The sequence below is a fragment of the Neovison vison genome, chromosome 11 (genome assembly GCF_020171115.1).
Source record: "Neovison vison isolate M4711 chromosome 11, ASM_NN_V1, whole genome shotgun sequence".
NCBI classification, from domain to species: domain Eukaryota; kingdom Metazoa; phylum Chordata; class Mammalia; order Carnivora; family Mustelidae; genus Neogale; species Neogale vison.
In genome coordinates, this window is record NC_058101.1 from 89,166,410 (window position 1) to 89,194,268 (window position 27,859).

Here is a 27,859-nt window from a genome sequence, read left to right on the forward strand (position 1 = left end):
ATCAAGACATAACTATACTTCTGAAAACTAAAGATAGTAAAAAAATTTTGAGAATAATGAGAGAAATGACAACTTACCTATAGGGAAAAACAATTTGAATGATAGTGAATTTTGCAGGAAACCATAAATGACAGAAGGAAGAGGCAAAGGCTTTGTCAATGCTGAATAAAACAAAAGAAAGCAAAAAAAAAAAAAAAACCAAAACACTAACAACAGAAATATTATCAATTTAAAATTCTATAACCAGTAAAAATATTCTTCAAAAATGAATGAGAGGTCAATACATTCTCAGAGAAAAGAAAAACTAAGAGAATTAATTGCTAGCAGACCTACCTGAAAAAGAACAATTAAGGATGTTCTTTATACAGAAAGGAAAGGATAAGTAAAGGGATCTGGGAATATCAATGAGAAAAAGATTGGTAGAAGAAGGAAAAATATGAGTAAAATACAATAGATTTTTCTTCTTCAGAGTTTCTTAAATTATTTTGATAGTTGAAGCTAAAAATAGAATACTGACTAATGTGGTTCTAAATTTATGTACAGGCAATACTTGAGATACCACCCCACACCAATCAGAATGGCTGGAATTAACAAGTTAGGAAACAGCAAATGTTCAGGAGGATGTAGAGAAAGGGGAACCCACGTACACTGTTGGTGGGAATGCCAGCTGGTACAGCCACTCTGGAAAACAGTATAAAGGTTCCACAAGAAGTTAAAAATATAACTACCTAGGACCCAGCAATTGCACTACTAAGTATTTACCCCAAAGGCATAAATGTAGTGATCCAAAGGGGCACCCCAATGTTTATAACAGCAATGTCCACAAATAGCCAAACTATGGAGTGAGCCTAGATGTCCATTGATGGATGAATGGACAAAGATGGTGTGAAATATATACACATATATAGATATATGTATATATATGTGTGTGTGTATGTATATATATATATATATCTCAAGAGAGACAGAGAGAGAGAGGAATATTACTATATTACTCAGCAATTAGAAAAGATGAAGTCTTACCATTTACATCGATGTAGATGAAACTGGAGGATATAATGATGAGTGAAATAAGTCAATCAGTCAAAGACAATTATCATATGATTCACTCATATGAGACATAGATGAAACAGCCCAGAGGATCATAGGGGAAAGGAAGGGGAAAAAGGGGAATTGGAAGAAATCAAGAGAGAGACAAATCATGAGAGACTCTTAACTATAAGAAAGAAACTGAGTGTTGCTGGAGTGGAGGTGGGTAGGGGGATGGGGTACTGGGTGATGGGCGATTAAGGAGGGAATTTGATGTGATGAGCACAGGGTATTATATACAACTGATGAATTACTGAACTCTGCATCTGAAACTAATGATATTCTGTATGTTGGCTAACTGAATTTAAATTAAAAAAAAAAAAACAAACCTCTGTGTCAGGACCTAGAATCAAAGACCAAATATTAGAATAAAAAATGCTCCTAGTGCTCTTATTACTTAGGAAATTACAAGAATTTCAGGAGCTCTGTGCCAGGAACTGGAGGCAGAGAGCTATATATATTTTCTGTTATTTTAGAATACCAAAACCCAACAAAGATAGTGCAAAAAGGGAAAGTCATGGATCAGTATCACTCACAAAGATAGACATGAAAATTCTTCAAAAAAGAGTAGAATTCAACAATATGTAAACAATTATATACCGTGACAAAATAGTGTTTATTTCAGATATTCAAGGTGGGTTCAATACTCAGAAGTCAACCAACGAGATCTACATTAACAGGATGAAAGAAAACAACAACAAAAAGACATGATTATTTTAATTAGTGCAGAAAAAGTATTTGACAAAATTCAACATCACTTATGATAAGGTCACTCAACAAATTAAGAATAGAGAGGAACATCCTCAAATTGATAAAGAACACCTACAGCTAACATCACCTTAGTGATGAAAGACTTTATAGTGAAAGACTGAATGTTTCCCCCCTCTGAGACTGAGGATAAGGAAAAGATGCCCATTCTCATCACTGCCATTTAACATAGTACTGGAAGCTCCAGCCATTGCAATAAGGCAAGAAAAGGAAATTTAAGTCATACAAATCAGAAAGTAAGAAATAAAACTGCCCTTCTATTCAAATACTATGATTGTCTATGTAAGCAATCTTAAGAAATTTACAACAAAAACAACAACAAAGTCTCCTAAAACTAATAAGTGAATTCAGCAACATGATAGGTTTTGAGATCTAGATACAAATAAATCACATTTCTATAGTAATGAATACATAGAACTAAAAATTAGAAATATGATACTGTGCACAAATACTTTAAAAAGATGTACTTAAGTGCAAATCTAACAAACATATACAGGACTTATATACTGAAAACTGAAAAATGCTGAAAAGAGAAATAAAAGAAGGCCTAAATATATGGTTTGGAAGACTCAACAGAGTAAAGATATTATTTTTATCAAAATCCCAGCAATGATTTTTTGTGGACATAAATAAATTTATTGTAAGATTTGAAAAGCCACAGGCCTTAGGATATCTAAAATAATTTTGAAAAAGAAGAATATAGTGGGACAAATCACTCTATCTGATTTGAAGACTTACATAACTACAGTATTCAAGATTGTGTGGTATTGGAGTAGACAGCCATATAGAGCAACACATGGAACAGAAAAGAAAACCTAAGATGAAAAATGTAAAATTATAAAAATTTTTAGAAAAAGACATAGAAGAAATTTGGGGGAAATAGGATTTGATGAAAAGTTATTAGATTGACATCAAAAGTATAATCAATAAAAAATTGGTAAATATAACTTATTAAAAATTTAAAACTTTGATTTGTGAGAGTCCCTGTTGAAAGGATAAATAACAAGAAACAGACTAGAAGAAAATATTTGTAAACCACTTATTTGACACAAGATTGGTATCTAGAATATAAAAAGAACCCTCAAAACTAATAGCAAATAAACCAAACAGTTCAATTAGAAAATAAGCAAAAAACCTGAAAAGACATTTCACTGAAGAAAATACTAAGCAAATAAGCACACGAGAAGATGTTCATCATTAACTATTAGGAAAATGAAAATTAAGGCTGAAGGAAATATCACTACACACTTATTAGAATGGCTAAAAAACTAATGGCAGTGTCAAATGGTGGTAAGCATGTGTAGAAACTGAATCTCTCCTATGTTGCTGCAGAAAATGTAAAATGGTACAGCCACGCTGGAAGGTAATTTGGAAGTTTCTTCAAAATCAAAAGATATAAACCATAGATTCAATGGTCAAACTTCTTGGCATTTCCCAGAGAAATAAATATGTTTGCTTGCACAAAAACCTGTATATGATTCTTTATAGCAGCTTTATTTACAATAGCCCCAAACTGGAAACAAGCAATGTCTCCTAAACATGAATGGTTAAACAAAAGGTGATACATCCTCAGCAATAGAAAGGAGCAAGTATTGATATACTTAACAACTTGTGTGGATCGGAATAGCAATCGCATTGTGCTTGAGTGCTAAAAAATACCAAAAGGTATTATAATGTGTGATTCTGTTTAAATAACCTTTTGTCAAGAGTACAGAGATGGAGGACAGATTAGTAACTGGCAGGAATTTAAGCCTGGGGTGGGAGGTGGGACTTGGTATGACTACAGACGTAGCAGGAGGAAGATCATTGTGGTGACAGAATCTTTTTCTCTCCTGGTTTTGGTGATGGTTACAGGAATCTACACTTGGGGTAAAATGACATAGACTTTACACACACACTGTACCTATGACAAATTCCTGGGTTTGTGTTAGACCATAATTAAATAAGATGTAATCAATGGGAGAAAGGGAGAAACTAGATAAGGGGTACGTGGGACCTGCCTGTACTATCCTTGCAATTTCCTGTGTGCTGTAATTATTATTGAAAATGCAGGAAAAATTAAAATAATCCTATTTCGCCTTGGGTAGCTGTGGCGCCTATTACTTCGTCAGAGGAGAAGCCGTGAGACCGTAGGAACCCCAATATTCGGTTTTAAATATACGCATGACCTGGAGCAGAAGAAAGTCGCTGTGCAGCACAATGTGGTGAGCCAAAGAGGTGTTTTCCCGGCCCTGAGGATGTGGGAGGCGGCGTCCGCGCCCCTGAAGCTGGGAGGGGAGTGGCGCGCCGCAGAGTTCCAGCCCCTCCCTCCGCCGCCCTTGGAGCCAGTGCGGTGCGCCAGAAGGCTGGGGAGGCAGAAGCGCTGGGACTCTTGAGCGGCGTTCCAGCATTCCCCACCGCCCCAGTCCCTCACCTTAGAGAAGAGCAAGAGAACTTTCTTTGAACTGCGAACATTTTTGGTAAAGGGATAGTCTCCCAGCCTTTGACTTCCCGCCTCTTGATTGCGGGTTTGATCCCGCGCTGCTTTCCTTCTCCCGATCATCCTGGGGCGCAGCCGGAGTCCTTTAGCGCCCCAGAGTCTGGAACAGAGGCTGCCCTGGCCTCCGAGTGTGAAGCGGCCCTCGGCCCCGTCTCCTCGCAGCCCCCACCCCGCCGCGCCTCGGTGCGCTTGTGGGGCGGTGGGTGGCCCGGCTGTAGCGAACGGCGCTCCGGGAGCTCGCGGCATGCAATCATTCAACATTACGCGCGAGCAGTTCTCCCGGCTACTGCGGGACCACAACTTGACCCGCGAGCAGTTCATCGCGCGGTATGGGCTGCGGCCCCTGGTCTACACCCCGGAGCTGCCTGGGCGCGCCAAGCTAGCCTTAGTGCTCACGGGAGTGCTCATCTTTGCTCTAGCACTCTTTGGCAATTCACTGGTGGTCTACGTAGTGACCCGCAGCAAAGCCATGCGCACGGTCACCAACATCTTTATCTGCTCCTTGGCGCTCAGCGACCTGCTCATCGCCTTCTTCTGCATCCCGGTCACCATGGTCCAGAACATCTCTGACACCTGGCGGGGGGGTGAGTCCACGTCCGCACCTTCCTCCCTAATCCCCCAGCCTTCCACGGGACACCCGCCCCTTTGTTCCTTACATTTCTCTCTCTACCAAAAGAATCCAGAGCTCTTTCTTAGAACTTCCTCGCCTGCGCTCACTTGGAGAGTTTTTTTGGTACTTGGTTCGGTGCAACGCTTCTTCTCCTTGTCGTTTAACGACACAGGTTTCCTTGCATTGCCCGGAGGACCACGGGGAAAGGGAGGGAAAACTGAATGGGAAGAAATCCGAGAGGGAGACAAACCGTGAGAAACTCTGGATCCCGGGAATCAAACTGAGGGATGGGGTGGGGGCAGGTGGGAGGATGGGATAACCGGGTGATGGGTATGAAGAAGGGCAGGTGTGGTGGTGAGAAATGGGTTGTTAAAAGCAACTAATGAGTCCTTGAACGCTACGTCAAAAACTAATAATGTACTATATGCTGGCTAATTGAACATAATAAAATAAAATTTTAAAAGACACAGGAAAATGCTAGGAAAAGTACAAGGCAGTGAGATGGGGAGTCCCATTGCACACCAGTTATTTTTCCATTGCACACCAGCTCCTTTTTCCATAACTACCAGGATTTTTTTCTGTTTTTTTTTAAGTAAAATAAAAATATTTCAAAAATAAAAATACCGATATCCACTCATCCTCCCAACTTACAGTCTCACTCCACAGATGCCTCTGTGCCTTCCAAACAGGTGTTTGTAGGTATTTGTACATCCAATTTATATAGGGACTTAAAACTAATTTTGTGTGTGTGTGTGTGTGTGTGTAACATTTATTATATATTATATGTAATTGTTATGTAATTATATAGAACATATATTTAATAGGTATATCCCCTGCAAATGGATTATATATATATATATATAATACATATATAAATATATATATTGTGTGTATAGTCATTTTTTTCAGATTGGATTAACAGAAGCAAGCAGGGAGTGTTAACACAGAAAACTTATCCCCCTCTTGACTGATAAAGGAGACATTGATTCCTTCTCCTTCCTTTAAAGGGGAGTGGAAATGGTAGGGAAGTCATTGGGAGTTATTGAGCTGGGATCCCAGTGTAGAGGTTGAGAAACGCTAGACAGTGCATTTCCTTCCCCCAGGTAATTCCAGACACACAGCTACAGAGCATGCTCCAGTCTATAAGCAGTAATGCCTTCTGTTGTCACCTGTGTTTAATGGTGTGTCTTGGAGATGAAGCTCTGGTTGTGCCCCCATTGTCATGGATGGGTGCATTCTTGAAACCACATCAAAATTCATAGAAAGTGGCTGCAAATACAGAGAACGTTACAGAAATTGATCATTATGCCTTCAAGCCCTGCCATTTCCATTCTTTTGCTACTTCCTTTTAATCTCACGGAGTTTCTTTTATCCTACCATTAACAAGTTGAGCTCTTCAATTTCTTTCCCTGACATTTTTTCTTTATTAATTTACATCGGGTTTATCTTTAGTGCATCAAGAGGCTAAGATCTTTGATTCCCATCTCATCTACAATGTAAGTATTTCCAAAAATGCACTAACCATTAGAGAACATAGCACAGATGTGAGAGTGCCACATAATGCAGCAAGTGGCAAACCAACTTATGACTTACAGCCTTTCTTACGCACTCTGATGAAATCATTGTACTTGGACCTTTTAAAGTTGTCCTGTGCAACTAACCCCATAAAATTAATGGGGAAAATTTTGATCATCTCATAAACCTAGTTTTTTGAGAAAAGGGCATAAGAGTTTCAATTTCTACATGTTTGTGAAGGCAGATTTATGAAGCATATATGTATTTCTGGATGATTATAGCTCTGTTTGTTAAGGTGAACATAATTTTGAAAAGTGGGATGCTATACTGGGAATCCAAAGACCTGGGTTCCTATTTTGGCTCTAATACATGTTGATTTAACACATCTGGGCCTCAGTTTTTTGATAAAATATTAGGAATTCTATATGCTTGGAAGTGAAATGAGGCAGATGTTTAGCCTCTAAGCAAATTGGGAAATCATGCCTTGGGAAGACTACAGAGTAGATCTTCCTTCTCAAGGACTTTGGTGGATGGTGTGAAAGTTTTTCTTAAACTTTCTGTTTTCCTTGCTTCCTAGTCCATGGAGCACATTTCACTTTAGCTTCTAAATGCTGAAAAAGGGTAAGGCATTGTGTATATATTTCACACTTTAGAGTGAGGATAAAGTGTATTAGTAAAAGTGCTTTGAAAAAATTGATTATATCATGAAAGTGTAAGGTATTCATTATGTTAAGAAATGTTTAATTTTAGGTGGCTTATGTTTATCTGGGACTAGATTTATAGAATAAATATTCTTACAAATCAAGTAAGTATATCACCAAAATTGAATATCATGGAAGAGGAAATAGTTTGCAGAGTTTCTGGACTTAACAATGCAAACAGAATTAACTTGTCCTTTATAGGATAGGATAATAATTTTAAAGCTCCCTTGATAAATTAGCAAAAGAGCTTTCAACCCTGGGATAAAAAACATTATATGTTTATTAAAAAAATTTAAAAATTAATTAAAAAAAGAGCTTTCAAGGGAAAGTAATCTAATAGTTCAATGGTAATTCACAATTTATTATTTCATAAGGCTATTGAGGACCTTCTTTAAGGCAAAGCATTCTACCTTGGTAATACAAAGAAAAAAAAAGGAATAAAGCTAATCTAATCCCTTTTTGGACCTCTGAAAATAACAAATATCCTCAAATGAAAAAATACAGGATGTAATGGAACGGGATCCATTCTGCTGTGGGAGTATAAAAGTCAGGAAGGTTTCTCCAAAGAGGAGAATTTCGAGCCACTTATTGAAGAATGATTCAGATTGTTTTCAGCAGAGAAAGAAGGATGGAGTGTGTCCCAGGAACAGGGGTCAATCCGAAGTTTGGAGGAAAGAATGAAGGTGATGAATTCCAAGAACACTGTGTAAGTGTTTTCAAGTATATAGTTTATATGTGAGGGATGGTGGGAAATGAGACAGAAAGGTAGGATAGTGCAACTGGGGAGGGAAAAGTATCAGCTATGCTAAACTTAAAGATGATTACCCCTCAAATTCCTCCAGGGTGAAGGAGGAAATATAAAGGAAGCAGTGGGAACTACTAGGAGGCAACAGTGGCAGGACAAAGTCTCAGGACCTCCCTTAAAGGGGGCAGGACCCCTGGAGGCAGGACTGTGTGCCCTGAATTGTCAAATCTTTTGTTGTTGCTGCTGTTACTGCCCTTTTTCTTCTTTTCTTTTCTTTCTTTTCTTTTTTATTTTTTAATTCCAGAGAAGCTGGAAAAATGGAATTTTGGAATTTATGACTTTGGCATTTAGTTCAAAATAAAATAAAATGCAGTTGGGTAAAAAAAAAAAAAAAACCTCCCTGGCAGTTTGGCCACAAATAATTCATGGACCTCCAGTTTGTGACTTTTCTTCAAAGTCTTCCCCTCAAACATTTCTGACAGAGGTAGGGCTATAAATGACTATTTTCTTCTTCTTTTTCTAGTCCACTTATCTCCCTTGCTAGGGACCAACGTTGCCTGTTGAGTCAAAGCCTGCATTTGGACAAGATCTCCAGGTGATACATAAGCACATGAAAATTTGAGAAGCACCACTATAAGTAATGATTCTCAGACCTGGCTACACAGAGAACCTCCTGAGGAGCTTTAAAAATGTTTTGTGCCAGCCTGTGTCCAAACTAGTTACATCTGACTCTCTGAAACCAGCTTGCAGACTTAAAGAGACCATTGTGCATATCTCTACCCTGTTCCCCATTCAGAGTCATGTTATTGGCTTGAAATCAGTCATGACAGGAATATTTACATTGTGGATGACAGCAACAAAAAATGTCTTAAAAACAAAACAAAACAAAACAACAAAACAAAACCATACAGTTGTTTTCTAGCATACCACTGAGCAAAGACTTTGAGTTATCTTTGGTACAGTGATGGCACCATAAATGACAGGTGCAACAAAGTGTATCCATAAACATTTAGCTTAAGAGAATTACACTCAATTTAGAAGGAGATCTAAATTCAGAATCTAAGTGTTGGTCAGCACTGAGGCAAGTGTATGTGCAATTCTTGTATATGTCTGGCATATGCCAACACTCTGACCCACGAGTTGATGTACTCCCACACTACTCCCCAGAACATTCAACACAGAGCTAGCAGGAACGGGGATTCTCTTCCCACAAGAACAGTAAATAGCATTTGTTTATGGTTTTTTAAAATCACTAATATGAGGATGGGGTTGTGTTGTTATAGCAATTAAGATCAGGCTTTGGAAGATCTGTGTGCATTCTACTTACAAATCTATCTGATCAAACTCTAGCAGTCAACTTGCCCATTGTACTCTTGGGGCCATGGAATTTACCTCTCCTTAAGTGCAATCTGCTCTTCCTCATTTTGTCTCTTTGTTCCTCCTCCTTTAATCTCTTGCTTTGAAATATATACATGCTCCTCCAAATTCACTGTCTGATTATGTTGTTTTTTTCAACTAAATTCCACAAAATAGATTTTGCTTCTCAACGATGCTCCAGAACACTTTTCTCTTTCTTTATATTCTACCCTTTGATGGTTTTTGTAATTCCTCTTAGTTTTTGAGTGTGTGTCCACTGAAGCCTAGCATGCGATTTCGTCTTTCATCACCCATTTCTGCATAGAGGTTCCAACCAGGACTCTCCTTTCTTTGCTGATAATTCTGAAGTCAGTATCTAATTATCTTAAGCCGTAATCCCCCTGATCTGAGACTGGGCATTTACACACAGATCTCTTATTAGCATCCAGCATTCTCTCACCCTACCTTATCTCTCTGTGCAGGGTCTAAACTATTATCATTAATAGTCTGAGTCATTTTTGTATTCAGCATTTTCCGGGTATCTGTTGTTTGCGCTGGGATATTAAAGGTGTAGAGAAAGCTGAGTCCTTATGGAATTGCCAGGTTTCAGTTAGAGCAAGACGGGGAGTGTGGCACTCAAAGAAAAAATGGAGAAGGCTGGGGATTTTTTTGTCAGAGTTTCAGAGAGCACTGTGGAGAAAGCACAGGAGAAGTGTTGGGAAACTGGAGGCTTGGCTCAGAATGGGAATGTTTAGAGCCTCGATTGGGTTCAGGGGCAAGGGATGGTCTAGGAGAACAGGACTCATGGTGACTCAGGTAAATGTGAATTTACAAAATATGGGAGGATTAATTCTGAAGAATTCCCAGAAGGAGGTAGAACATCAGATCTCATTCTAGCCTTTTTATTGCTCTCAGCATTAATGAATTGAGATGGGGAAGGGCTTGTTGGCCTTGTGGGAGCCACAGGACTCTCTGCCTGCTTTTATCCTGTTGTGGGTAGGGTCACAGTCAGAGGAAGGGAAGATCTCCCCAGGTGCATCCAGAGCTCTCTGCACTTCCCTGCGATCCTGCTGTGGGCACTGAAAAGAATTTTCTAAGGATGACTGGTAAATTGACTTAAAGCAATTACAGAAAAGGAGTTCCCAAAATAGCCTAAGTAATGGCAGCCTCACTGGGAAAAGGGCACTTTCGCTTCTACTTACTATACCTGAAGACTGCTTGCTTGGGTAAAAAAATGCAAAAACTCATTTTCTCAGCGGCTGATAGGAAAATTCTGCCTAGAGCGGTGGCTCTCAGTCTTGCCAACACATAGAATTGCTCAGGGAGTTTTTAAAAGGATGCTTGGTTTCTACCCTGGGAGATTCTGATTTAATTGGTCTGAGCACCCAGGTATTGGATTTTCAGAAGTTCCCCAATAACATAATTTGTAGCCAAGGCTGAGAATCACTAATGTAGAGCAAATGCTGACAATACCAAGACATGGGCTGTTGTGAAGATGAAAAGAAATAAAGGAGGCCAGGTGCTTCCGTAGCACAGCACCTGCCACATACACCAGCGCAAGGTTGCTCTACAGTGTAGGGGAAAAAATCGCCATCGGAGTTACAGTGCTTGGAAAATCAACACATAAGTTGTATAAAATGAAGCTTGACATGGAACTTTGAGGTGATTTTCCCATTATACTCATCAATTACGTCTCTACACAAGCCCTAAAGTTTTTTGGAGTCTTTTGACGTGGATTTAGAAAGAAGCCGAAATGATTAAAATTTTGGGATACCTGACATATGACAAAAGACTGAAAGAATTATTCTCTCGTCTGGAGAATAAAACTCTAGTTTTATTATTTTTTTTAAGATTTTATTTATTTATTTTACAGAGATCACAAGTAGGCAGAGAGGCAGGCAGAGAGAGAGGAGGAAGCAGGCTCCCTGCTGAGCAGAGAGCCCAATGCAGGGCTCCATCCAAGGACCCTCTGCCGAAGGCAGAGACTTTAACCCACTGAGCCACCTAGGCGACCCAAAACTCTAGTTTTAAATGAGCACACCCCCACAGCAAGATTTTCAGGGCGAGTTACCCAGAGCCTTGGTGGCTGGTGTGCGCAGGTGTGGAGCAGGCAGGCTCCCAGGCTTCACCAAAACAGCTCCCTTCTTTCTTTTTAATAAATGGGATTTTCCATTAGATTTCATATTTATAGAAAAGGATTTTACTGGAATGAAGATTGAAGGGAAGGAGGGTAGGAAAGAAAAAAACACTCACTGTACACCACACAAAAATTTAGGTGGGGGGCACCTGAATGGCTTCCTTGGTTGAGTGTCTAACTCTTGATTTTGGCTCAGATCATGATCTCACGGTCATGAAATTGAGTCCCACTGAGCATGGAGTCTGCTTAAGAATCTCTCTCCCTCTGCCCCTTCCTTGGCTCTCATGTTCTTTCTCTAAATAAAGAAATAAAATCTTTAAAAAAAATTAGGTGAGTTTTTAGAGATTTCAACCTGATAAATTCTGAAATCAGTTATTAAAGGAAGTTGTTGGGGTGCCTGGTGGCTCAGTCGAAGTGTCTGCCTCTGGCTCCGGTCATGATCCTGGGTTCAAACCACCCCCCAACTACTATCCTCCTCATCTGGCTCCCTGCTCAGCGGGGAGTCTGCTTCTTCTTCTCACTGTGCACACTCTCTGTCTCTGTCATGCTTGCTCAAATAAATAAATTTTTAAAAAATTTTTAAAAAAGAGGTTGTTGAATTATGTGGTGAAAAGATCTTAATTTGGGGGGCCAGCCCAGAGCAGAGGGATTAGACTGGAACATCTTCAGGTCTATTTTATTTTTTGATTAGTGGTTGGAAAATATCACTTATGATAATAATTTTCCCTTTTCTATAACATTTTAGAAACCTCAGAGTTCCTGGGGGAAACTAAATATGGTGAAACTGATGTAAAATCAACAGTATCATGAGCCTTTAAAAAAAAAAAACTTTAAACAGGAATGATGAAAGCTGCTGACAAAGAATAGACTCACTGAAGTGAAGAAGTTTAAAAAAATAAAAGAAGTAAATTGAAGAGAAGACCCAATGACAGTAGTTTGGAAGTCAAATCAAAAATTGTGCCATAGGGCCAGCTTCTGGGTGGTCTCCTCATGAATCAATTATGTGCACACTTTAAGAAGAAAAGATGCCAGGGTCAAGAAATATACTAAGTTTTCTCAGGAGGCTGGAAGGTGGTCCTATCAGCAATGGGATTTGTATGAGTCTCTCTACCTAGGACAACAATATTTTACAGTTAAAATAAGGACACAAAGAATTTGGCAATGAGAAAATTTGAAAAATTTCATTGTGTACTTAGAAAGCATAAAAAAAAAAATCCCTTTTCCATTTGCTTTCCTAGAACATAGCTTAGCATGTTCTTTGACCAGTGATTGGTTTATTAAGATTCTTGTTTGCCTCTCTGCCTACTTGTGATCTCTCTCTGTCAAATAAATAAATAAATAATCTTTAAAAAAAAAAAAAGATTCTTGTTTGCAAACAGAGAAGCCTGTCTAAAACTAACTTATGTAAAGGTGAGGGGGGATATTCTGTCTCATGAAACTGAAAAACTGAGGATTAGGTCCAGCTTCAGGCATAGCTGAATCTAGATCTCCCAACAGTGACTCCAGGGCTCTGCCATTCTCCCCGTCTATGCCCAGCCTCACTTCCTTCTGTAGTGCAGTTTCATTCTTGGGTTATTTCTGTCAGGTATTATGAAAGATGGTCCTGGAACTATTGGCTCATGTTTTCTTTAAAACTCCCAATTTCAGGGGTGCGTGGTGGCTCAGTCGGTTAAGCATTCAAATCTTGGTTTTCGCTCAGGTCATGAACTCAAGGTTCTGGGATCGAGCCCCATGTCCAGCTCCACACTCAGCACGGAGTTTGTTTGAGATGTTCTCTCCTTCTCCTTCTGCTCTTTCCCCTTCTCTCTCTTTCTCTAAAATGAATAAATAAACCTTTCTTAAAAAAGAACTCCCTGGGGGCTCCTGGGTGGCTCAGTGGGTTAAAGCCTCCACCTTCGGCTCAGGTCATGGTCCCAGGGTTCTGGGCTTTTCAGTTCCATGACTGCTGTCCTTTGACGGCTCTAGAGTGCTGGCACAGATTGTTGGGATCTGGGCAATTCTGACTGCCAGAGCCTCACTTGCACTGCAGAGAGATGGAAATAATAATATCAAAATGACCACCAAATGCCTAGGACTCACTATGTGAGAAGTATATTATCATCCCTGTTTTACAGAGGAGAAAATGGAGGCACAAAAAGATGGGGTTAGTACACCAGTTATCTCTTTCTCATTGCAAATTAGTCAAACCCTTGTAGATTAAAAAAAAACACTGTTTTGTTTTTGTTTTTGCTCCTTATTCAGTGTCAGTGGCTTAGCCATTTGACTTGTCTCTGCTGGGCAGTTCTTCTGCTAGTCTCCCCTGAGGTCACTCACGAGACGATGATGTCCTTCTGGCAGCCTGATGGAGGCTCACCACTTTAGATGACCTCAGCAGGGATGGGCTATCTCTGTCCCATGTGGCTCCCTTCTTCAGCAGGATAGTCCACCATTCTCTATGTGGAAGCACCGCGTTCCAAAAGAGTGAGAGCAGAAGCTTCAAAATCTCTCGCCCAGGATTGGAAGTTGCACCAGTGTCCCTTCTGTGATTAAAGCAAATCACACCATCAGTGGGGAAGGAGTCTCTCCACTTGGCAAAGTCACATTGATGCGGGCTAGGGAAGCTTGCAGACAGTGACAGGGGAAACTGGAGCCTTTTTTTTTTTTTTTTTAATTAATCTATCACATTTAGGACAGTGCTCATGCTCATATAAATAAGAAGTGCTACTGCCAGGACTTGAGGGCAAGAGCTATGCTTCTGTGTCGGGCTTTTCACCACAGCAGGTCTGCTGGAATAGGGCATGATTGTTCTTTCTGCAATGCATTGTCTCATCCCCTGCTTCTGCCCCGTATGTGCACAGTGCTGCCTGCACAGTTAGACCGCAGATACTTATTTCTGGGACCTGGAGGACAAAGTTATGAAATGAAAAGTTGTTCTGGTCTTTTCCCTCAAAACCTTCCTGAGAATGGATTCCTGTTCTTTGACTTTTAGTGGCTCTGGCCACCTGTCTACTGACGCTTGCAAAGTTAACATACACCAATTCACAGAAGTCCATATTGACTCCGGTTTAGAAGTCCTGTCAAGCGAGTCTACAGACTGAGCAACATGCTTGGCTTTTTAAAACTTTTCCTTTACCGCATCATCTATAAACACTGAAGAATTTATTTTTATTAGGAGGAATTTTATTGGGTCAAAATCTAATCTAAGTATCAATATAAACCTGATCCAAGCAGTGATTTCCTCAGCGGGTCTGAGGAAAAGACAGTGAAAATGTATTTTACAAAGACAGTTTTATTTAAAAAAAATAAGTAAATAAAAGGCAGGGTGATGAAACCTTGGAGATTGGTACTGATCTAATGCTTAAAACAGATTATATGAAGACATAATGAAATAAAACTTCACTTTGGACAAGATGTAGGTCTTGTTAAAATTTTATATTACCTATAAATAAATCCTTAGGTATAAAATACACATCTTCACACTGTGTTTGCAAGATGCAAAAACAGCTGGTTAATTCAGTGAGCACACTTTTCAAATTAGATTTTCAGTATTGAGGAAATAATAGATGTGAATTTTATGACTTTGAAGATACAATCTGTGTGTCTGTTTTTGTCTCCTCCACTAGAATATAAGCTCCATAAGGTCAAAGACTTGATCTCTCTTGTATATCCACCACTTAATTGCATAGCTATTGCTAGGTTATATGGTAGGTTCTTAATAAGTATTTTTTGAGTTATTAACGTTTATCACCTTATTTGACATTTATACTAATATTTGAGGCTTTTAAGAAATCAGTTGTATATATTTTTGTGACATACTGAAGAATGAGATTGTATTTATCTTCATGTCTGCTTTTTTGGTTGCAAGGAACAAAGATTCAACTTACCTCAAGCAATTGGAGCTATGGCAAGCCTGTTTTGTAGCAGTGAGGAAGAGGGGGCTTTCTTGAATTTCAGGACAGTAACAGGTCAGTCTCATGGAAATTGAAGGGGAATCTGAAGCAGCAGCTGTGTGGAGCTCAACATGAAGAATCCATGAATCTCCAGGGCTCGGCCATAAATACGACTTTGCTCCACTCCTCCCGTGGACAAAGGCTTGTTTATTCAGTCTGATTGCTTTTTACTGCCATAGATTCAATTGTTCAGTTTGTTCAATCGTTCTCCTATCATATATCTTCCACCTTCTGCTTTATACTCTTGGACAGCCAAATAAATCCTAACACTGCAACTGTCAAATTCAAAGAGGCTTAGTTCAGTGACCAACACTAGTATAAAATAATTTTTGATCTTTACTTATATGTCTCAGAGAAATTTTAAAAGATTTTAATTCATTTCTCGCAAGACTCTCTCTTAAAACCCCATTCTTCCATTTTATTCAGGTCTTTACTGTTACACTTAATAGTGTTCCACAGAACTTTTTTCACCTTGCAAAGATCACATGTCCTTTCAGGCCACCCCAGACAGTAGACACAATGTTGCCCCACTAGTATTAATACAAAGCCCTCACTGACTCACACCCCCATCTCGTAAGGCTGGACTTCAAGGTCTCTCAACTTCCCCATCCCACCCCAAGGAAACCTCCGTTGACTATGAACATATGCTTCAGTTCCTTGTGGACATTCTTTTTTTTAAAAAAAAAAAAAAAAGATTTTATTTATTTATTTGACAGAGATTACAAGTAGGCAGAGAGGCAGGCAGAGAGAGAGGAGGAAGCAGGCTCCCTGCTGAGCAGAGAGCCTGATGCAGGGCTTGAACCCAGGACTCTGGAATCATGATCTGAGCAGAACTCAGAGGCTTTAACCCACTGAGCCACCCAGGCAACCTCCTTATGGACATTCTTACTGCCTCCCTCTTTCCCTCCATCCTCATCAGTCTATCTCCCCTTCTCTCTTTGTCTCTCTCCCTCCACATCCCACCTTTTCTCTCTCTCTCTTTAAATCTCAGTCTTATTTATGCAAATTTCCCATCCTGATACCTGACCCAAATTATTCCACACACTCTGGTTAATAAAATGGCCCAAAGAGGGAACTATCCTGCAGGCATGTCTTTTAGTTAAGGAGAGAAGGAAAGAATGGAGGAGAGAAAGAAGCTAGGAAATCTCATACACTGATTTTATCTCTGTTTTATTTTTTAGAGTTTTTACTTTCTCATAACCCTTGTAGCCCCCACTCTTACTAGTTTTTTTTTTTTTCTGAAAAAAAGATTCACAGCAGCCATACTCTCAGTTTTGAAGAGGATAAAAATACTTTCTTGATATGTTAAAAATCGAATAGAAACAGAAAGAAGAAAGGGGCAATCTACACATAGATGAGGGCAATAGTAAGCAGTAAGGAACGTAAGACAGAATTACATCAAATTGGGTACTTAAAACATCCAACCTCATCAGCTGGGGAAGCCCCCTGAAGACAGTCATGTTGGAGTCTGGATCGAGAGGCCTGGGCGGAGCGTTCTCCCCTCTGGTGAGACTTCCAACTGACTATCCCCAAAAGGGCCGTGTTTATGGGGCAAATGAAGGTGAACATTTGTTTGCCTATGTGCTGTTTAGGAGTGGCTGCATTTCTGTGTTACCATGTCTTGACTTCTTCAAGGAGCCTGGGTTAGGTGTGCAGATCCCGTTCTGCGGGGACAGGCCAGCTTGGAGCCAGAGGGCGTATTAGGCAAGAATTACAGCTCTCAGCATCCAGACTAGGAGGGCCATTTCTGACCTGGAGGCCAGCTAATGTCAATTAACCAGGTTCCCAAGGACACTCAGGCAGCGTAAGTCTCACCAACAGCATTCTTTAACCTGCCTGCATATATGCAAGTCAAAGTGGTAGGTTATGCAGGACAAATCACAGAAATCTTCATCCCTACAATACAGGCTTTTCTGTATATCCACTGGCTTCATCTCACAGTGCATCCTTATACTATTCCCTACATCTTATTCCAAAGGCAAGGAATTCGACTGGCTTAGACTTTGGGTTCAGTCGACAAAGGGCTAGGAGGAACAGGTGGCTTCATGTGACTGTATAGGACTTCTTCTCCCACAGAGCTAAAGACACTGCCTTAGCCTGGCAGGATTGGGCTGGGGTAAGATGTAGTTTGGGCTCCTTCATTAGGAAATCCCTAGAGGCTCCAAAATGCACTAGGCTGGCATGGATCGCAGAGAGGTTAATTGACTAATTAATTTCTTTAAATTATCTGTGAAATTCTCAAATTTTTGAAAGAACAGTTCTCTGTAATGTGTTTTCAATGTTATTTCATTAACAATGATGAGAACTTTAAGTCAGCTAAGTATGAACTTTGGTTATAAATTGGCTTTGCTTTATAGCCTTGTCAGACTTCATTTTCAATGGTTTTTCTTGTAGTAAACATGTCGAAGAAAGATTTTTTCCCTGTATTTAAGTAACTCTGTACACCTGTGCCTTTTTTTCTCTTCCTGGAGAAAGGTATATATCAAAAAGGAAATAAAAGAAAACTCTCAAGAAGGGAGAGACCTGGGGAAAAAACACCCACACTTTTCTAATATAGTTGAAAATCTTGACTTACAGATGTTACTGACAGATGGGAAACTGACTACATGAGAAAGGAATTTGATTATCTTCCATTAAAAACCTTCAGAAAAACTCTAACAGAAAAAGAATTATTAAGTGAGAGGCATGCAAGTCAAAATTCTATATAGAGCTAGTTGGGTTCCGCATGGCTTTTATACATCCTTTCCCCCATGTTTTCAGCTCTAGGTAGTAGCAATGTCGAGTACAACTAAAGTTATTAATTTCTTTTAAGTTTCTCGCATAAAGAGATAAATTTTAAAAATGGCTGCTTCACCGGTAACTGAAAGATACACTATCTGGGGACAAACTGTACTGGTTCCTTTAATTTGAAAAGGGAAAAGAAACTCCTTGTTAGAGAAGCAGCCTAAGAGAAGGAGAGGCTGCTCCTTTGCTAAAACAGTTCTGCTGGCACAGTAGGTCACGAGGTCAAGTAGTTGTAGGACCCACTTGTGGCCCAGTTACCTCGGTAACACGAATGTTTGTGTCAGGAAATCATGACACAATTTTGCTAGGAGCAAAACAGTCTTCGATATACTGTGTATTTTCTTGCCACTTAGAATCTGCTTCGTGGACGGCAGCATCAGTATCACCTCGAACCTTGTTAGAAACAGTCTCAGACTCCATCCCAGACCTACTGAATCAGAATCTGTATTTTAATGAAATTACCAGTGTGGGCCCTATGGGGAAGGAAGTTTGAGGCTGGTTTATAAATATACCATTGCTGTGTTCCACTTTTGCTTCTGATGAACACAGGATAGATTACTTTGACCAATGATGAAAGGCTACTTATTAGCAAATAGATTGGCTAAATAGTTCTCTTTAATTATCTATTATACCACAGAGGTAGTTACTACAGTAACCAGAACTTATGTCATTTCAGCTTATTTTTCCAAATCATCAGTATACTGAGAAGGGCACAGAATTTAATACACAGTCAATTTACTTGTGGGCTTGATTTATTGATGACAAAAATCAAACTGACCCATATTAAATGGGTGAAAAATTCCTGAGTAAATAAGCTTTTATGGAATGGATTACTCTGGTTTTCAAAAATTACAGTTTTCCTTAATAAAGCTCTGGGTTATTGAATGCTTTTTTTCTTTTTCTGTAGCCAATGTCTGGGTTTGCAGAGTGAAATCAGTGAGATTTTATTGCTAAAGTATATTCCTTACATGTTGAACTTTCCATCTGTTCATTTACTCATGCATTTACTCATCCAACTGATATTTATTGAATACAGTAGTATGCCAGCCACTATGTTGAACTTGAAAGACAAGGGTGAACAGTACGTGGTGTAGATATTGTAAAGATTAGAGAGACCTCAGTCTTCCTGGAAAATATAAGTATTTCTGTAGGCCTGGACTTTAGCATTCAAAGGTGGAATGGTGAGTGATGAAACTGGAGGGAAAGGAAGACAGATCATGAAGAGCTTTCTACTGCTGTGTTAAGGAGTTTGAAGGTCATTTTGGAGCACAGACATCTCTGTTCTGGGGCAGTAAATTTCAAAGTAGGAGTTACAATGTCTTAATGAGTCAGGAAATTATTTGGTGAGTCAGGATTAGCAATTGAGAAAAAAAACATATTAGAATACAGAATATCAAAGAACATTTACATGGTAAAACTTTTGGTTGTGTGTATACATATGTGTGTGTGTGTATATATGTATATATGTGTGTATATGTATATAAATACATGTATTTCTGTGTGTGTGTGTGTGTGTGTGTATACACACACATCCAAAAAGAAATAACTTTATGGGTGTGTATGTGTATGTGTAATGGAAAGGTACTTCTTATTATTGTGGATTTTGGTTAAATTCACTGTTGGAAAGGGAGTTGGGTTAGAGCAAGTACAGGTGACCATAGACAGGTTAAACCCAACAGGACTTAGCAATGCCATGACTGGGGCCTATTGCTACACAGTGACTAAACTTCCTTTCAGCCAGCTTTTACAACTGGGTTACTAAACTGGAGAAACTAATGGTGCAATTTATAAGGAACACAGATAATTGAAAAATTGATTTACCTGCGGTTAGTTGCTAATAAACTAGTAAGTGTTTTATTCATCTTGGAATGTGTGGGTATAAATGAGACTGTGACAAAGGAGAACTGTTTAGATTAGATTATGGCAGAAGACACAACTGGTGGCTGAGTGGAAGAATGGTTATCTTATATATGATTTTTGCTTAGGGCCTCCTAGCTCTTTTTTATTTTTTTATTTTTATTTTATTTTATATTTATTTTTTATTACTGTAATAAAAACAGAGTTTTTGTGGGAAAAAAAAGTATCATGTACTCTTTCTGGATACTATATTTCAATTTTTAGACTGTGTGAAGTTGGAGATCAATAAATTATAGCATAGGAGCCCCACCATTCAAATAAATTTTAGAAAAACATTAATCCAGGGGCACCTGGGTGGCTCAGTTGATTAAGCAGCAGCCTTCAGCTCAGGTCACGGTCTCTCAGTTGAGGGTCCTGGGATCCAGAACCCTGTCAGGCTCCCTGCTCAGCAGGGACTCTGCCTCTCCTTCTGCCCCTCCCCACCCACTCGTGCTCTTGCTCTCTAAAATAAAATAAAATTTTAAATAAATAATAAAATCTTTTAAAAAAAGAAAAGAGAAGAGAAGAAAAACATTACCTCAATAAGATTTGGAAAACTAGTGTTACAAAAACAAGGTGGGAAAGGAATAGAAAATGTGAAGAATTTGTATATTATCAGATGTATAATATCAGAATTGGCTCATATAGTTATGGAGGCTGAAGAGTCCCACAGCCTGTTGCCTGCAAGCTGGAGACCCAGGCAAACCCCTGGGGGTGGTAGTTCAAAGACCTGAGAGCCAGAGACCCAATGTGTAGGTAGATTCTAGTCTGAGTCTGAATGGCTGAGAACCAGGTACCTCCAGAGTAGATCAATTACTCATCTCAAGCAGTCAGTCAGAGAGAAAACTTAACCTTCCTCTCGGCATTTTGTTCTATTTAGGCTCTCAACAGATTATAGATAATGCCCACTCACATGGGGAGTGCCATCTGCTTTATTCAGCGAACCAATTCAAATGCTAATCTCTTTTGGAAACACCCTCACAGACACAACCCGAGATACTGCTTAACCAGATAAGTGGGCATCCCATGATCCAGTCAAGCTGACATCAAATTAACTGTATAACAAGAATTCATCTATATTCTGTCTTCTCCTTCATTCATGCATTTGTTCATTCATTCACCTGTAGGTCACATACTACTTAAGACTACTTGAATACAGAGAAAGACAAAACAAACACTCCCATCTGTTCTTCATAGAAAGACAGCAGACATTAATATCCCACAAATAAACATTTAATTACAAAGTAACATTCCAAACAATTCAGTTTCAATACAGTCAAGGATAAAGGAGTCAAAATATTTAAAACCAAAAGCAAAATGTTGAACTAAAGTTGATTGAGAAATGACAAAAGAAAAATATGTGTTAAAGCAATATAGGCAAGTAATACTTAGAATGCTGTCTGTTGCTTTTTGCTTTTAAACCCGAAAGTTTAACCTGGGATCCTTTAATTCTATTATTTGAAAGTATAATTATTGCCATTAGTGGAGAGGAAAAGAAACCAAATCAGTTATTTTTCTAAAATGGGATTTGTAGCTATTAGAGTAATGAAAATTAGAAGAAAAATATCAGAAGACACATGATTTTACTGTACTGAACTTATTTTCCAGCACAAATATATACCCAGATGATTTGTCTTGTAAAGTAATTGAAGGAAGCACTCAGAGCAGAACTGCAGAGTTAGTATGAGTTTGGGCTCCATTAAGGAAAAACCTGAATGTTTTTCATCTCTAAGGCTCTACTCATTCTAAATCAAAGTCTTTGGGGGGACCACTCCAGCCCATGTGAATAGGAAATGTCAGTTGTCTTTCACTCTGCCACATTCTTAAATATGTAAAGGCAACTAAGGATTCATAGATAGTTTGAAGAAGGTTTGCAGAATAAAAGGGAACAATACAGATAAATTAAACTAGAAAAAATGGGTTATTAATAGATAAATTCAGAAATAAAACTCCAAGTAGTATTTTCATATTTATAGACATATCCTGAAAAATGTTTTCTCATTTAATATTTTCCCAGTAGAATTATTATTTGTTTTGTTTTGTTTTTGTTTTTAAGTAGGATGTAGAACCTGATGCAGGGCTTGAGCTCATGACCCTAAGATGGGGGCCTGAGCTGAGATCAAGAGTCAGATGTTTAACCACCTGAGTCACCCAGGTGCCCTTATTTGTTTTGAAGTCTCAAGCTTCGACAATAAATGTGTCATTCAGGGCTCGCTTCGGCAGCACATATACTAAAATAAATGTGTCATTCAGTGCCATAATATTTAAGCTGATGTTTACATAAGAAAAACTTATGTCCCCCAAATTAATAAAACACTTTAAACAAAATAATACATAGAAAAATTCATTTTTTAAAAGATTGTATTTATTTATTTGACAGAGAGATAGAGAGAGAGAACAAGTGGGCAGAGCAGCAGGCAGAGGCAGAGGGAGAAGCTGGCTCTCCACTGAGCAGGGAGCCCAATGTAGGGCTCAATCCCAAGACCCTGGGATCATGACCCGAGCCGAAGGCAGCCACTTAACCAACTGAGCCACCCAGGCACCCCTACATAGAAAAATTATTATTTTTTTAGATTTATTTTTTATTTTCAGCATAACAGTATTCATTATTTTTGCACCACACCCAGTGCTCCATGCAATCCGTGCCCTCTATAATACCCACCACCTGGTACCCCAACCTCCCACCCCCCTGCCCCTTCAAAACCCTCAGATTGTTTTTCAGAGTCCATAGTCTCTCATGGTTCACCTCCCCTTCCAATTTCCCCCAACTCCCTTCTCCTCTCTTTCTCCCCATGTCCTCCATGCTATTTGTTATGCTCCACAAATAAGTGAAACCATATGAAAATTGACTCTCTCTTTGCTTGACTTATTTCACTCAGCATAATCTCTTCCAGTCCTGTCCATGTTGCTACAAAAGTTGGGTATTTGTCCTTTCTGATGGAGGCATAATACTCCATAGTGTATATGGACCACATCTTCCTTATCCATTTGTCTGTTGGAGGGAATCTTGGTTCTTTCTGAGTTTTGGCGACCGTGGCCATTGCTGCTATAAACATTGGGGTACAGATGGCCCTTCTTTTCACTACATCTGTATCTTTGGGGTAAATACCCAGGATTGCAATTGCAGGGTCATAGGGAAGTTCTATTTTTAATTTCTTGAGGAATCTCCACACTGTTCTCCAAAGAGGCTGCACCAACTTGCATTCCCACCAACAGTTTAAGAGGGTTCCCCTTTCTCCATCCCCTCTAACACATGTTGTTTCCTGTCTTGCTAATTTTGGCCATTCTAACTGGTGTGAGGTGATATCTCAATGTAGTTTTAATTTGAATCTCCCTGATGGCTAGTGATGATGAACATTTTTTCATGTGTCTGATAGCCATTTGTATGTCTTCATTGGAGAAGTGTCTGTTCATATCTTCTGCCCATTTTTTGTTATGATTGTCTGTTTTGTGTGTGTTGAGTTTGAGGAGTTCATTATAGATCCTGGATATCAAACTTCTTGAGCTATATTCCAAATATAGTTGGTAGAACATCAAAAACAAATAGATGTTTTGAAAAGTATGCCTAGTGTCCACAAAGGGATGTGTGTGCCACATGTTGCTGACACTGAGAGAAGCATTACATCATTTTATACATTCTTTGCAACTGAGCCATTCTTCGCAACTCTTTGTTAACTCTTGCAGAAAAGTCTGGCTTTGAGAAGATGTGAATGAAGATGTTGAAGAATTCTTTAAATGTCATGCTGACCAATTACAAGTACTGAACTTGTTTAGAATATCACTTAGGGGGCCCCTGAGTGGCTCAGTCCATTGGGCATCTGCATTCAGGGCAGGTAGTGATCCCAGGGTTCTAGGATCAAGCCCCTAATGGGGCTTCCTATACAACAGAGAGCCTGCTTCTCTCTCTCCCTCTACTCTTCCCCCTGCTTGTTCTCCCTCTTTCTCTTTATGTCAAATAAATAAATAAAATTTTTTTTAAAAAAAGAATATCAGCTGGAAAAGTTAATCATTATGGTAACCTAGAAAGCATATAATTAAACCCCTAGATATTACTTGCTGAAAATAATTTGTAGGCTATACAATACAATGATAGTAATTATCTCTGAAGGAAGAGGAGATATTATTGCTTGATATTTCTTATAGCACCATGCAAAGAATTCTATAAACATGAACTAGAAGAGAGTAAATAAAGCTCCATTCTGTAGTTTTTCATCCTAAAGTGTCATCTGCCTCTCTGAAAATCCACTTAGCACGCCCTACTAGAGCAATAAAAAATCTGTAAACTTCTGAGTTTCATAGTTTGCCTGAAATAGTACCTTTGCAACCCATTTACTCATGACATCACTTTGCACCACCAATGACAATGATTATACCTGAGCACCCCTCCCCTTTCAAGTTTCCGGGCTGTTCCTTTCTTCATAAGTAACGGGACATCCAAGGTATTTGTCTCCTTGTTATGGCAAAATTTACCTTCACTTTTCTAATATATTTATTAATGTTTGCTATTTGCTATGCCTTATTGGAAAAGAAATATTTATGACATACCATGAAAATGCTGCATACAGAGCAGCATACATACAAACAGTTTGATAACAACCATTCTGTTTTTCTACCAAGAGCATTATTTTAAATATTTTATATGGTAAATGATGGTTTTACTGTGTTTTAGTTACAACTTACAGTCAAAATGTGTTGGGAGTTTAATTTGGCTTTTTATGTAATGAGGAATAGGCTACCAGTGCACATTTCACACAGAATGTCTTCTTTTCACAAATGAGTTACTAATGTTGAGTGGGAGATGTCTGCTTTTAAGGAGATGCTGACTTCATAAATCACGAGAAGTGTCTCTGAAAATAAACACTTTTGAGAATAAGAAAAAGTTCTTAAAAGTGAAAATAAGACTTGAATTAATATGAATAATATGTAATTAATATGTATTAATATGTAATTAATATGTAAAGACAAAGACAAGAGAATCTCCATAATATGAGCAAATCGATAAAGAGAATTAATAAAGCAAAAAATTCATATAAACAAAGGTAGTAAGCATAGGAAAATCAATCCAGGAATTCCAAAATCTGATTAATAGGAGTTCCACAAAAAAGTGCACAAAAGAAAGCACAGAAATAAATGAGTTAGAAGTCTCAAAATTCAAAAGGTGTACACAGGCCAAACAAAGAATAAAAAATGAAATATGCTTCAACATTTTCCTACAATATTTCAGAATTCTAATTACAAAGAGGTCAACAAAAGCTTCTAAATAGTAAAGGAGGACTTGTAAGGGACAAAAAAATCAGATGGACAATCTTTACATTCATTCTAAGAGTCAATAAAGCAAGGTCTTCAATATTCCAAAGAAAGGTGATATTTGAATTTCAAGTCATATTATAGCCATTTTCAGATATACAAGAACTTAAAGAGCTTACTTTAAAATCATTACTTTGAAGAAATTGCTTGAAAAAATTTTCACAAAACATAAGAAATAAGAAGCCATGAAATTGAAGAAACAGTGGAAAAGGAATAAAAATAAAGACAGCAGTCTTTAAAAAAAACAACAAATTAAAAACTTCAGTCATTAAAATTGGAAGTCAATAAGGGCACCTGGGTGACAAAGTCAGTTAACCATCTGACTCTTGGTTTTGGCTCAGCTTGTGATCTCAGCTTTGATTCATGAGCTTGAGCCCCACATCAGGCTTCAGAGTCTGCTTGAGATTCTCTCTCCCTCTCCCTCTGCCCCTCCCATTCATGCTCTCTCTCTCTCTAAAATAAATGAATAAATCAAAAAAAAATTGTGAGTCAGTAGTCTTCTAGAAGAATCTTAAAAGAACAAATATTGATGAAGTCCCAATAATTCATTTTTGCTTTTGTTTCCCTAGTCTCAGGAAACATCTAGTAAGAAATTGCTATGACCGATATTAGAATGGTTATGCCTGTGTTCTCCTCTAGGATGTTGATGGTTTTCTGCCTCACATTTAATTAGGTCTTTCATCCATTTTGAGTTTATTTTTATGTATGGTGTAAGAAAGTGGTCTAGTTTCATTCTTTTGCCTGTTGCTGTCTAGTTTTCCCAACACCATTTGTGACTGATTTGCAGTAAATATGTTAATGTGAAAAGTTGAGATAGAATAGTAAAAATGATGAGGATGCCAGTGATGGTGTAAATGTAGCTAACATTAATGAATGTACTTTCACATAGTGCCAGGCACTATCCTAAGCACATTATACTTATTATTTCATTTAATCTTCTAATGGCTATATAGGATAAGTATTATTATCATCAACTAAAGATATGAAAACCCAAGACACAAAGAAGTAAGATAATTTGCTTTAGGTTTCACAGTCAACTAATGGTAGATCCAGGATCTAAACCTAGGCAGTAATTCCAAAGCTCATACGATAAACCCTTAGACTGTGTTGAAAGAAGGTACATGTTTCTTCTTCCAACTAGAAAAAAATTCAATCAAAAACTCCAGGAAAAATTAAATAAACAAAATTCTTCTGCAAGAAAGTTACGGCCCAGATTAAAATATGGCATACTTTAGAGCAATAAGTAAATTAATAAGGATCTTAATTATTAAATCAGAGAAAGAGAAATGTATTTACATTGCAACATATCTATTGGCTTTGTCATAGTATTTAGTCATAATAATGAAAATGCTGTTTATAGTTTTAATCTTTTATAATTAAAATGTAGGTCAAGTCCAGAAGACTTAATATGGTTATGAAACAGAATGAAAAGCTGTCCTGGTTGATAAAGTAAATGTAAAGGCAAGCTGATAGAAGTTTGAAGGAAGAAGACAAAAGAAAAGGAGGAAGAAGGTGAGGTATCACTATCTTGCAATGTGGGGAAGAGGATAAACTGTTGGAAGTTGATAGGCCAGTGAATAGGGTTTAAGTATATTTCTCTATGAGTCTAAGATAGAGGAAACTACATGCAAGAATTTAGGAAATAATCTCCCATAACCTTTCCAAAGAAGTTACTGAAGAGTGCTATTATAAGAAAATTAAAAGCTATGGGGAGAGGGAATAAGAGGTGATAAAAGTGAACCAAAAGTTCATCTATCTCAGAAGAAAGTCAATATATATCATGGTAAAGTCCATAAATGAAGAAAGGCTATCTAAAACAACTTGTTTTCAAAATGTGAAGTTACCACTAGAAGAATCAAAAACAAGTAGATGTTGGGGACAGCAGGTGAGCAAGGGTGAATAGAGACCTATTCTTTTAAATTGTAGCCCTTCTGATTTTAAACCATATGCTCAAAATTCTGTGATTTAAAGGACATTTTTGGGGGGTTCCTGGTGACTTAGGTAAGCATCTGCCTTTAGCTCAGGTCATGATCCTGGGATCCTGGGATCAAGCCCCAAATTGGGTGCCCTGCTAAGTGGGGAGTCTGCTGTCTCTCTCTCTCTCTCTGCCCCTCCTCCTCCCTTCCCCCTTTGGTGCTCTCTCTCTTGCTTGGTCACTCTCAAATAAATAAAATCTAAAAAAAAATTTTTTTAAAGACATTTTTAAAAAGAAAGTGACCAAATAATACTTTGCAGCTGAAACTCTCCCAAAATGAAGTCTCCAGGCCCAGATAGTTACACTGGAGAATTCTGTGGGACATTTAAAGAATTAATGCTACTTTTACACAAACTCTTCCAAAAATTGTAAGCCAAGGAAACAATTATTAATTCATTTTATGAGGCCTTTATAACACTGATAAATCAACCAGAGAAAGACAGTACAATAAAGGGAGCACTGCAGACTGCTATCTTTTATGAACTTAGATACAAAAATCCTTACTATGTTAGCAGATAGAATCCAACAACACATAAAAAGGATAATTAAGTGGGATTTAACCTACTTA

General features: G+C 38.4%; 1 protein-coding gene across 1 annotated transcript in view; it reads left to right on the forward strand.

The window, feature by feature from the left end:
- Positions 1-4,580: 4,580 nt before the first annotated feature.
- QRFPR (pyroglutamylated RFamide peptide receptor) overlaps positions 4,581-27,859 on the forward strand; it is a 45,556-nt gene continuing 22,277 nt past the window's right edge. The window contains exon 1 of the mRNA XM_044225875.1: positions 4,581-4,920. Within this exon, the coding sequence (XP_044081810.1) occupies positions 4,581-4,920 (340 nt within the window). The remainder of the gene's footprint in view (positions 4,921-27,859) is intronic.